Source organism: Watersipora subatra, chromosome 9 (genome assembly GCF_963576615.1).
Source record: "Watersipora subatra chromosome 9, tzWatSuba1.1, whole genome shotgun sequence".
Lineage (NCBI taxonomy): Eukaryota > Metazoa > Bryozoa > Gymnolaemata > Cheilostomatida > Watersiporidae > Watersipora > Watersipora subatra.
The window spans coordinates 37,424,003-37,437,085 of record NC_088716.1 but is presented as its reverse complement, the minus strand read 5'-3'; the positions used below and the strand labels follow the sequence as shown (position 1 = coordinate 37,437,085).

General features: G+C 36.0%; 2 protein-coding genes across 4 annotated transcripts in view; both read left to right on the top strand.

The window, feature by feature from the left end:
- Positions 1-193: 193 nt before the first annotated feature.
- LOC137405519 (large ribosomal subunit protein uL1-like) lies at positions 194-2,361 on the top strand. Its single transcript, XM_068091818.1, has 5 exons — positions 194-297; positions 607-759; positions 1,399-1,553; positions 1,762-1,934; positions 2,131-2,361. The coding sequence occupies exons 1-5, from the start codon at positions 293-295 to the stop codon at positions 2,299-2,301; spliced, it is 657 nt and encodes a 218-aa protein (XP_067947919.1). The 5' UTR covers positions 194-292; the 3' UTR covers positions 2,302-2,361.
- A 2,716-nt stretch (positions 2,362-5,077) lies between these two features.
- LOC137403715 (suppressor of lurcher protein 1-like) overlaps positions 5,078-13,083 on the top strand; it is a 35,365-nt gene continuing 27,359 nt past the window's right edge. For all 3 annotated transcript variants that reach the window (XM_068089729.1, XM_068089730.1, XM_068089728.1), the window contains exons 1-3: positions 5,078-5,219; positions 5,722-5,835; positions 12,881-12,969. In XM_068089729.1, coding sequence (XP_067945830.1) covers positions 5,778-5,835; positions 12,881-12,969 — 147 coding nt within the window. In that variant the 5' untranslated portion in view covers positions 5,078-5,219; positions 5,722-5,777. The remainder of the gene's footprint in view (positions 5,220-5,721; positions 5,836-12,880; positions 12,970-13,083) is intronic.

The window sequence follows — 13,083 nt, the reverse complement described above, 5'->3', positions numbered from 1 at the left end:
GGGTGCATATGCGTCACAATATGCCGTTTCTTTCTCTGGATGGAGAGCGTGCTACCACACTACTTTCAACTTAGGCTTTAAAAGTACCCAATGGGTTACGAGCAATAGGCTTTTGCACCAATAAGATTACTTTTTAGGTTACGATAACATTTGGTGCCGCGTCATTCCTTTGACTTATAAAACACATTATAAAGATTGAATGAATGCTGTATGCCGTCAATGATAACAACGGCAAACGGTCTCGTATATTCACGTACAGGGTGGTTCCTTTTGCAACTTGTCAGTGGCAGCTATGAGGTGCGTTTTTAGTTTTTCTCTCAATCTCTCCATTTATGAAGGTGGTGTGTACATCCAGTATACCATATACCTGCATAAGTTTTCTTCGAAATTCGTAATACTTTTTTAGAACATTTGAATCCACTCCAAGTCTATTTGCTTACCTACTAGAGCATGTTTGTAATTTTGTTACATGATACCTGTAAGATCCTCCTGCTTTGTTATATTTAGTTATGTTTTGGGGATACAAGTCATGCTTGACCATATACTTTCTTGTATATATAATTATTACCTTTTGTGACTTGCTATAAATACGTTGATTGGTTGCAGTAAAATACAGAGGGATCAGCTACGTGAACACGTAGATACTATTCTACAGAGGTCAAAGGACAAACCAAGGAAGTTTACAGAAACTGTTGAACTTCAAGTTACTCTGAAGAATTATGATCCACAAAGAGACAAGCGTTTCTCAGGAACTGTCAAGTAAGCCCACCTGAGCCACACAGAACAGATTCTGTTGTTGGACACCAGGTAGTCAGATGCCTGTCATCTGACGGACACTTACCCAGTGTCTTAAATAAATGGGAAGGCTCATGCCGACAAATTATTTTTGCAGTTGGTGGAAGAAGGTAATGCACACCATCATTTCACAAACTGTCATCTTTCTGCCATTAAATGGTATCTTGATCAAAGGTATTTCATCGACTAGTTGAGTTCTGCCAGGTTTTCAAAATATACTGCATAATTCATTGAACCATTTAGTGATAGATTGGCATGGTTAGTTATATCGCGTAATCATCTTTGTACACTGCGTTATTCAATTAGTCTATTCTAAAGTTGCGCCCGTGTGATATCAAACATTCTTTACATTCATGAACGAATAACTGCTAAAACTAATAAGTGCTTATTATCAGATTTTTTTGACATTGCGCTATTTTTGTGACAAATGTTATTCACGATCGCTACACCATTATGAGAAACTACAGTTATGAAACAAAAAATGGTAAATGTTTTGCAATTTAGTACATTGCAGGTCTACAAAAGGTGTCAATATTAGGCTTATTCAGTTTATTGCGCATCGTTTGTGTAATTTGCAATATGTCTTGTATCTATATAATTTAGACTCAAACATACTCCCAGACCCAAGCTCAGACTATGTCTTATTGGAGATCTAAAGCACACCAATGAAGCTGAAGCTGCCAATTTGGATATTGACACAAAGAATTTGGATGATTTGAAAAAGCTCAACAAGGATAAGAAACTGGTCAAGAAACTAGGTATGGTGAAAAAACGATTCCTCGTTTAGTAAATAGTTTGCAATTTGTCTGATTGTCGTTGATTATGATGAAAATATTTGTGGGAGACAAGATAGTCTATGAATTCACACCTTGGAGAACTGAGGTTGGCGCACAAGGGCAGTATGTCTTTTTGACCTTTATGCTTGCTCTAATTCGGTACTAACTTTAGGTGTTGGGTTTGTTGTAGCTAAGAAGTATGATGCTTTTTTGGCGTCAGACACTGTCATAAAGACTATTCCTCGTGTTCTTGGTCCTGGATTGAACAAAGCGGGCAAGTTCCCTACAGTTGTGAGTGGCTCAGAAAAGGTAGAGCAAAAAATGGATGAGGTCAAGGCAACCATCAAGTTTCAGATGAAAAAGGTACTTGCGTGATGAATGGTGTGTATGTGAGTTCAAAAGCATACTTGCTTCTCTTGCGGGTAGTGACTTTGTTCTACTTGGGAGTCGGCATGCTAGATTGAGTGGAGGTACTAACTTACTGCCATTAGGTATTTCTCTGATACTAGTGGTAAGATTCCTTAAACACTTGCTAACAGTGTTCTTTCATTGTTGCCAGGTGCTCTGTCTAGCCGTTGCTGTTGGACATGTAAAAATGGAAAGGGAAGAGCTTGTTGCTAACATCAACATGGCAGTTAATTTCTTGGTGTCTCTTCTCAAGAAGAATTGGCAGAATGTTCGATCTCTTTACATCAAGACCACAATGGGAGCATCACAGCGAATCTATTAATTCTAATTCGTTGTAATATATGGGCTTCTTGAGCAATAAATTGATATTCATCAGCATGAAGAGTTATGCTTTTATAAGCTTTTTATCATCTAGAAGGTAGTAAGGATGAATTGATCTTACATTGCCAATTGCAGCTGCCATTCAATGCTGTTCATTTAGAACTTGTTTAACCCTTGAACTATTGTTTTCCAATACGTGCACTGTAGTTACATTTATCTGGAATTGTTTTTGGTGGCACACATAAATACAGGTTGCCATAAAAAATCTCACTATTTGTAGCTGTAGTGAAGTGCTGATAAAAAGTGTCCTTTTTTGGTTAAGGCAATAGTTTGCAAAACTGATTTGACATTCAGCTCAGTTTGGTCTGGCCCATCAGTCAAAGTTGAACACTCGTATCATATAAAGAAGTTCGTCAGACAAGGCTGTTGCAGTGATACCTCACGTTGAGTAAAGGATATATCTAAAATCTTCGTCAGTTACTAATGTCAACTGTTGGGTAGCACTTTCAGACAAGCAAATATAAATATCTCTGCATTGAAAAATTTCGCCCATAGATGACAAAAAGGTCGCTGCGTACGTAAAAAGTTGCAAGCTGTAGCATATGTCGTAGTTGTATCGTGCAAATATGTTCATGATGTAAAAGCAACCTATTTATGCAATATAACATGGTATCAGGGTTGGAAAAAACCATGGTTTTTATGAGTGAACCAGGTTTTTTTGTGTTTAAATGCGTTGTTTTAAACTCGTTTTTGGCTTAATATAGTTTGACTAAGGTTTTTACAATTTCTAGTTTAATTAACATCACTATATAGCGGCATGATTGGGTATTGAACAAACATTTGGAATCGTCTGTTAAAGATGTTACTATGAGAGTTGAGGAGAAAACATTGGAAATTTTAGAACCAACTTTTAATCGAACAAAAATGACGAAGTGCAGAGCAAAAATATTACATACAGCTCTATGTATAAGTAGGAATTTTAATGCCAGTAATTAATCGTGTGGTAGTGGAGAGCAAAGCATGATGATCTACAATTGTTAAAATTGAAGCAAAAAACTGGAAAGTTAGTAAGGGTATTGGAAGATACAATAAGTGACTGAATAGGTATTTAGGTATTGGTCATATGATTAATACAAGTTTCCCAGCTTTCTCTGTGCCCAGTCTATTTATGGCTTGAATGAACAAATCCAAATGTTGAGAATATTCGTTCAATACTAGTGCTAGAGTTGATTTTTTGAAACACAAAACTTGATAAACTGAATTCTAATGATCCAACTACATGTATTTTAGCTTATTCCTACTAAATGAAATATTAGCTTGCAAATCTAAAGCTTTTGCCCAAAAATGTTTTAGTTTCTAGTTATAAGCTATCCTCTCTCACTGGCCAAACTTGAGCAAGTTTTTATTCATTATTAGAGACGATGATAGGATTGGTATATTTCACATGGTTTCATATTTCGCCGGTAAAGGGATTATCATATCACTTGATGAAAGCAATTGAAAATTAAATTTACTAGTGCATTGTTGTGCTAGGATATCATGTAGTTGCAACTTGAGCTCTGCTAGCACCTTACTACTATGCGCTAAATGAACTTGCACAGCTGATAATTACATAGAATTGCATTTCAGCCACACAGGAACCTCTAGGAGCTTAAAATATTATGTTTTTCACAAAATATAATAAAAAACCATAAAAACCAGTTTCTTTGGCTGTTTTAAATCGGGTTTAAACCGAGCCAGCCTTGCATGGTATACAAAAAAGATTTATAAGAGCATACAAATGACATTTGGTGAGCTCACATTGATCTTTAGCTATAGGACTCCTTTGCTTGGTTTTATTATCAATTAAAATCATTATTTGGGCCTTTTTCTCATTACATCTACTGAGTAATATAAACTTCTACTCAACATTTTCAAGTGTATGTCGTTTGAATTTTGTTGTCTGCTCTAATAAAAAAATAATAGCGGCTGCTCTACAATGGATTTGTTGCACTTATAAGCTTTTAGTTTGCAGCTTTTAAAAATCAGTACATGAATTCCTATAGGCATAGTCGGTGATGGCTAATACTTATTATTAATAGCTGAGTGCTTTTATATCTGCGCAATGCTGATGCAACAATTTAGTGTTTTGATGTAATTAGTGAGTTGTCTTCTATCGGACCCTTGTTCGTGCTAGACTAGATGGCTAGGAATGAGTGCCAGGTAAAGAGGTCTCTCTCTCCATTTTAGTTAGCAATATTCACAACTACTCCATCTATAATGAACAGCAGTTGTTAATATCTTCACTGACATTTACCAGTCTCTAAATCCTCATTGGTTAATTGATTACCAATGAGAAGGCCATTCATCGCTGCTGCTCATTGGAAGATACAAGAAGTGCTGGTGAAAGCCTAAAGTGTTCTCCAATTTTGTGGTCAGTGTTAAGGTAGGTAGTCTTGTCATCACTGGCGTGTAATTGATGCAAGCTGTGAAGACATACACTAGCCTTCCTATTTAGATATTTGTTATATTAATTTTTTTAATTGGCACCCTTTGGTTAGTGGTTGAGGCTATGAATCGTTGTTCACTTCTTTACTATTCTTGCTTGTAGAAATCAGTGGGTTTTTTTAAACACTTTTCACTCAGCTCATGTTGTCTTGGCATGCGTTGTTTGTTTGGTTTCCATTAACCGAGCTTGTAATTGCTAGCAGCTTTAGATAGCTTATCAGCCATTGCATTGGCTGTCATGTATATGAATGTGGCAGCAGTTGGTAGGAAATCACTACTAGACCAGCACGCATATATACCGCATATATACCGGCGAACGTTTGCAATAATTTTAGAAACAGCGAGGAGTTAACTGAATTTTTTTATCTTCTTTTTATAATAAGCTTTATTTTTAATCCTTTTGCTACACGCGATACAGAGACTTTTTACCAGGTTGGTATTTTACCTGTGATCTTACAGTTGACCTATTGCTCGTAATGATGGTGACTCGGGTTCCTTGTTGCATATGTAAACTGTGTTTACATAATGTGTTTTAATAGAGTACGCCGCATTGTTTACAGTAGTTGATGTTTAACAACAGCTTAATTTACCTACACAACTTTCATTCATACCTTATCTAAATTAGCATGCCAAACGCAATCCCTAACCAGACTTCATTTTACAATTCAAGCAGCAAGTATCAGGCACTTCTTTTGTTCTCTTAGTAAATTTAGCTATTGTAGTTGAGAGTGCTATGCGATACCCGTAGCAGCCTGTGTAACTGACAGTTTTTGACATAGTTTTAAGATTAACTTTGCACTGTTACCTGCACGCCGTTCGTTCGGTTTCTACAACCCAGGATTTTGCTATTAAGTTTCGAGTTAGGTTTGTAGAATGATCACTGCTTCAAAAGCTCACACGCTTCTTGCTCTAAACTCGCTGCTGCTGTTTATAGATTCTGCTGAGAGGCTCTTGGAAACTCTGCCATAACCACTCTAGATAGCCAACAGAATGGCAGGATATAATGTTTACACTCAGACTGTATACTTCCTACTTGTACAAGCAGCAGGTAAGTACTTCTAATCAACACGTTAGAAACCGCCCGATACTTGAGAGACAAAACCGTTTTCTTCGGTTTCTCAAACTATCAGGCCTAATTTTATATCATAAATTGATTCAATTTATCAATAGCTAAAAATACTTTTAAAGTTGTTTGTCACTGTTACTAAGGGTGGGCCTTATAAACACCCAAACTACAACAGTTTATTGATTAGCAAAAAAGAAGCTCCGCAACCAAATTTTAAGTAGGCGAGAGATATTGCAACCCATCCAAGCCCTCTAGGATGGGCAACACACTTATGGGCTGATGGAGTAGGTGTATGAAAACAGACTGCATTAAAAAACTAGATTAGTCGTACTTTCAGCTTCTTTTCAGACTTAAAACCAGCCACATAGGTTCAAATACTGCAGAGCACCTTTAACGCTAACTGCTTGCTGTCTCTGTCAGAATAATTATAGATGAACAATGCCGCTGTCGAAGCAGCCATCGGGTGCAGTCAGCGTCAACAGTTGATAGACAGCAGCATATATTTGGACTTTTACTTAACCTTGCTAGGCAAAATAACCTTGAGATAAGGAGTGTTAGATGGGTCTCTGTTCACAGACTCTGTTTGGTTGGTGATAGATTAAAAATTCAATTACACTCGAACTTAGCTGATGCAGTATTGGTGGGCAGTGATCAATGGTTTCGCAGTTGTTATGTACCAATCATTAAACTAACTTATGCAAGATTTGATAGACACTGGTAAATATTGTTTCAGATATTGATTACAGATATTCTAAGATTTCCCTTTTTTGAAAAAGGGTTTGATATCAAATACAATTTGTATACTTTCAGAAATTTCTAGCCCAGCATGACTCTGTTATTTTTAGTTGTTCTTACACATTATTTTTAATTGAAGCAATTTATTTAATGTTAAAAATGACTTTTTATATGAAACAGTTGGCTGCTTTTTCAAACCTATCAGACTATATATCCATAATGTGTAAAAAATCTCAGTTAAGAGACCTGTAACAAGGAAAAATGTTTAGCCAAAGAGTATTTCTATGAAGTAGCTCTATGTAGTAGCTCAATGAAGTAGCTCTATGAAGTAGCTCTATGAATTTCGAGTAATAACAAGCAGCAGCTTGAGCTGCCAACATTTATCAGAGAACACCTGATTTAAGCATTTGCAACTTTAGAAATATTGGTAGAGGTGCATCTGGAAATAATTATAGAAGGCAAGTGTGCTGACCGAGAAAAAGGCAGCTATGCGCTGTCAGCTGCTGGTTAATGACCCTGTCAACATATCCCGTAACGAAAGTTTCTCAATTTAAACCTCATATCAGGTTTCCATCTAACCAGCGCTCTTGGTTCAATTATGTCTGGAGAGTATTGTTGATGGTGTGAGATCGGATTTATAATTTAAAATTTGACAATTTACGGAATTGTTTAAATATCTTTAGGAAGTAATTTTTTTGACGAGGAGGATTGTGGCGCGTTATTATTTAAATTCATAACTTGTATATCTGCTGTGATAGTTTTAGTTTCAGTAATCTGAGCTTTGTGCCACCCCATTTCTGAATTATTCCTCCAAAAACGGACGATGACTGATTTATTATTGCGAATTTTATCTCGGTAACAACAGTCCATTAGCGGCCTAAAGACTTTCATACCAGTTCATGGTAGAAAAAGCAGCAGTTTTGGTCTAGCAAGCAGGAACTGTAAACAACAGGTTGAGGTTCAAGTCCCAAAAAAGACCACTGGTGGTTCCAGGAATGACATCCAACTTTAAATTGCTCTCTGCAATTTGGCATGTCTCCAGTTGTTGAGGTTCCCTGGCCGCTGTAGACATGTCCAGCCATGATCACAGAGACATTGCTTGTGCAATAATGCACACACAGGCTCTGCTTGCAGTAAGTTGAACAGACAGGGAAGTCTGTCTTCAAGTGATTAATCTCACAACAATTGCGTTATGATTGGGCGACATGAAGACTGTCGAACTTGACAGTTGGCCTGTTCACAGATGAGTATCGGCAACATTTTTATTGCTAATTGGTAACAATAGTTTCAGTAATCTTAGCTTTGGGTTATCCCATATTTGAATTATAGAATAAGAAAAGACCAAAAATGATTGATTTTGTTAATTTGTTTTGGTACAGCAGTCTTTTTGCGGCCTAAAACATTTCCACAGCAGTTTAAGGCAGACAAGGTCATCTAGTTGGCTGGTATCGGTGCAATCACGCACTTTGTGTCACTCATTCATCAAGACCTTGTTTGTCTTAGTTAAAAATCTCTTTGCCAGCAGCCTCAAAGTGTGCCAGTTGTTTATTCATTATTCACTTTGATCTCGAGGCTATAAACACTAATTATCATTTTCTTGAAATGAAAGAAGCCAACAGTTTGCTTTCGACAGCCTGATATTGCATTCCCTTGTTCATCAATGATGGTCGGCAGATGAAAATGTCACGAGAGAATTTTTGTTTATCAACCTCCTTAGTTGATACAAAGAACAAGGAGGTGTTTTGGCAGATGCAAGATACTCATCTGTAAACAGTCCAACTGTCAAATTCGATGGTCTCCGTGTCGTCCAATCATAACGGAATTGTTGTGAAAGTTAATAATAGCTAGTAATTAGTTGGCAAATGGATGGCCGAGAGACTAAGGAAATCATCCAATTCTATATGCCTGGCCGTCTCTACTAAAGTCGTGATAATTCCATGACCTGCTTATTTTATAATCTGATCAGCATCTGACAATGACTGAATTTCAGAGTGACCCTTTGTAAAGGTCGGTATTCCTTGGGAGCACATTTTCATTCAGTAGGGAAGGGAACATTGTGTGCAACCCAATTTCCATAACAAGAAGATGAATGCAGCGCCCTAGAAACATCCAGTTTAACGGATGCATAACCACATAGCAAGAATTGTGTATTTGGTGATTTATATCATAATTGAGGAAACTTATTTCACAAATCTTTAGCGATCAGTTCTCCTTTTCAACTTATGATTATTTAAAATTAATTTTATTATTTTTTAACGTGACAGTAATTACAATTTTCTGGCTTGAACATGTTAATAATGTTTAATTATCAGTTTTCAATATCAACTTAGAATTGTTTTTAAATTAAATAGGATCTATATTATTATTTATTATAATTATTAAATTATATTAAACAAAATTTGAAGGATTGAGATAGTAACCACAACTTGCTGGTTTAAACATTGATTTCTTATCACCTTCTGATTCCACCGGTCAAGGTACTCTTATTGACATTGACGGCTAAATATGTATGGGCTAAAAATGAAACATTGATGTGGCTACTCGAAATGGTTAACAGCTATGTGATATGTGCTTCGCAATTGCGTTGCCAGTAAACTAAATGGTCTTGTTACAACAAAAAATCTTTAAGTTACAAAAAATTAGTTGTATAAAATCTTGGACTACATGAAAATGTGCCAAAACTATTTCCTTCGATTAAAAACAACCTCTACAACGGGTGTCTTTAAAGCATGGATATGTAACGAAAATTGCACAGTTGGTTGACATGTGACTTATGACACTCCTTGTTTCCTACTTGACCTGTTGCTGCGCAGCTTGGCAATGTAACAAGACTCCCCCAAACCTGGTTACTGTCATCATTGCCTCTAAAAGGCTTAGAGACTTTTGGACGTTGCTGCAGGACTTTGACACCTCTGGGATATGCATGAAAAAGCTATTTGTCTTCAAGCGGTGGTATGCGTTGAACAATTCTATAGTTTTTGAGTTATTCTTTATAAGCTGGAAATAATGATATGTGATAAAGTCATGGTTCTATGTATTAGAGAAGAACAAAAAGTTGAATGAAATTGACAAATTTACCATTCATTGAACATGCCAGCTATTTGACATGAGATTAGGCATCGCTGCCTGTTTGAAAATATTCCCAGTCTAGGTTTTAATGGTTCATTAAAGGCAGCACTAATCTTGACCCCGGGGATTCAACGCAGCAATATAATATAACTTGGTAGCTTTTGTGATGCCAGAAAACAATAAACATAAGATTTGAATTTTTATGATAAAATCGACAGTTCTGTTAATACATACATATTCATGATAGTTGTTAATTGGTTAGTACAACGGTGAGCTTTCATTATATGGTGTAACTAGTTGCAGATCTGTTCGTATTTAAAATTCTGTGTTATGTTCCACAAAAACATGTGATTGCTCACATCTAAATCATATATGTTTTGGCTGACAGATTTTTTCTATTTCTTGTAACATTGCTCCTTCTGCAGTTCTTACAATAATTTTTGTTAAAACTATCGGAACCTGCATAAATAGATTTACGTCAAAAAATAGAGTAAGTTTGGTAACGATGCCGTGACGGATCTACAATCACTCTTAGAACGGTAGAGGAAATACTTGCTCTTGTATTATTGACTCGTGCCTGGCTAGCAGTCAGACTGAAGATGCTCTAGTGCTTGCAATTAAGCAGTCCATCTTATCGTGAGAGGCTTGCTTTATTAACTCGCTAATATCCTCTCCGTTCTTGGAGACGCTAATCTAACACAAATAATATTAATTTTTTTATCAATGCAATACACGGGATTGTTTGATGAGAGGCTTTGACAAGTGCTCGACAGCGGCAGCGTAATTACATTCAGGTATTCGGACTCGTTATGTATGGCTACTCATCCGTCTTGAGCATAATTAGCACAGGTTAAACGCGCTAGCCGCTGCTGATGCTCTTTTGTTGCTGCCAAGGAGATTCAGAGATATAAAGCTATTTTTGTAGTATTAATTATGACTTCTTTTGTTTCGTAATACTTATGATATCAGGTCAGAAGATCTGATCTGATGTCATGACGTGCCATTTCATGCGAGTTCAAAAAGAGATAGTGCGATAATGATTTAGGCACTTGCACCGATAGTTTTTCTCCGTCTGTTGAGGACATTACAATTAGTACAAACTTTCTTGCCACATTAATACATTTATTTCATTGAGCTCTTCAGCTTCATCTAGTTGTTGTTATTTGTGTTGATAATATCTCTGCGCTAGTTATCATAGGGGCTTATCCCTTTTTGTGTTCCAATGTCACTAACCAGAAATCAGTAATTTATTGTAAAAATATGTTTTAACATTATAGTAGAACCAGCCCAGCTCGAATGTAAATGTTACATTTTAAACTTTAGTATATATTATGTTAAAATTTTACATAAAAGTCTAAATTTTTACATTTGAGTTATCTAAAAGAAATACGTTTTATGCAAACATAAAATTGGCGAAACGCATATAAATGAATGTACAATAAAACTATGTTTAATAACATCCTCACTAGTGATATCTTTTAATAAAATTTCAATAATTCAATAATTATTGAATATATATATAATAAAATTCAATAATTTTAAAATTGAAGAAAACTCTTCTTTTGATAACAGAACTAGTTGATTTAAATTGACAATGTTCAAAGTTTTAAACAAACACAAACTTGCTGAACCAAGGAACCAATGCTAAGCACCAGCCTCTGCATAGTTTTAATCACTATATTAGGTTAGGCTGAGTTCATCTGAAACCACCTGCAGGCCTCAAGTTTTAGGTTAAGTTTGAGCCAGAAATATTGATGACTTCAGTTGATAGTTATGAGAGTGTCAAGTTGCTGCAGTACGAACTTGTGTTTGTTTTTCTTTTATGAAGTACAGTTGAGGCTAATTTGTGGTATTTCAACCTACTCTTGTTTACTCGTTATGCATCTAAAAGATAGCTGTTGATTTCTCACTTAGATTCTGGTAATACAACGGTAAAGCAAGAATTCCTCTTTGATGAGCCTTCTTATACACTAGCATTACTCATTGGGGTTAATTTTGAAAAGCTCTTTTAATTTCTCTGACCCCTGAGGCAGCGCTGTGGTTATTGTGGTTTATTTTTACTGCTAATTGCAAAGTGTTTCTTTGGCAGCAAAAGTTATGATGTCTTCAAGGTTAATCAGCTCCTCCATGCGGTGTGAACTTTTAACTGAATTTGAAACATTGATCATTTTGTTACGCCACGTTCTGCATGCAGACACATTTTAATTCTGTTTTCGGTTTGTATTAAACTGTTTTTTAAATTTTATTATGGAAACAGACTTTTTACGTACAATTCTCTGCATTTGTTTATAAACAGTAATCACAGGATGCTCATAGATTGAAACTAGATGCAACAAAACGTCTGTGTACAAAGCTAGAAACTTCATAGTTTCTGCCTAGTTTAGTCTAGAAAGAATGGAATGTGCCAAGTTAATCCCAAATGCTTTTTCAAATATGGTTCATAAATGTTAAGATATTGAAAACTCCGATGGCTGCCTTATCTTACATAAAAAGCCTTGGCAAGAGGCAGCGTTAGGACTATCAGCGTGTAAACAGACGAAGCAGTGAGCTGTCAGAAATACATTTACAGTGATTAGTGTCTATTGTTGAGTATTATTGGAGAGTAGAGTATCTGAGGAGAGCTTTTACTTCTCTGACCTTTAGTTATGAATACGAACTCCATCGGCGTCAGGCAGCTGGCGCAAAGCATTGCAAACCAGGCATGCCTTTTGTTATAACTGCGATTGTTTGGTGAAATGGCACGGGCTATCAACTCGGTGTCTGCAATTAATAAAATATGTAAATAATGCTTAAATATAAATTGTTTAATCTTCTTATAATATGTAGTCATAATCAATCAGAGTAGGTCCTTATCAGTCCTGTTTTAAAGCATCTCGTCACGTTATCTGATTGGTCTAATCTTACGCCTGCTCTGGAGCCACACTGAGAACACTATTTATCCAATCATGGTGCAGTTTTTTTTCAATAACCTGTTGGCTGTTTCCTAATTTACCTTGCTACAGGATATTGTCTCCACCTGCTAACAGTTAACCTTGCAAGCTAAAATAGACTACATCATTTTGGTTTTTAAATTCTATTAAGAATTGAAAGTACATCTATGCTTTGTTCAAATCCGTAAAAATACTCAATATTTATTGAATTTTCATTCAAATTGTTTAGATAAAAACTGTGATTGATTTTTATTAATTAGGCAATTTATTTGGTAAGTTTTTTGCTGTTTCAGTTTGCATGACCTGTTCGGATATTATCATAAGAAGTGGAAGTAGTGAAAGTAGTAAGAGGGGCAACTTCTCTTCTCCATCTTACCCTGAGGTAAGTGGAGACAAATGGATCGAAAAGAACATGCCATTATTATTCTTGCAATATATGCTCGCAGTTCTACCGCAGCTTTCGGAGTTGCTATACTACTCGCTATACTAGTAGTTG

Excerpts from the sequence above, each read along its gene's own strand:
- LOC137405519 (XM_068091818.1), top strand. Across the intron at positions 1,554-1,761 it reads GAAACTGGTCAAGAAACTAG|CTAAGAAGTATGATGCTTTT; the intron begins GTATGGTGAAAA and ends GGTTTGTTGTAG. Across the intron at positions 1,935-2,130 it reads TCAAGTTTCAGATGAAAAAG|GTGCTCTGTCTAGCCGTTGC; the intron begins GTACTTGCGTGA and ends CATTGTTGCCAG.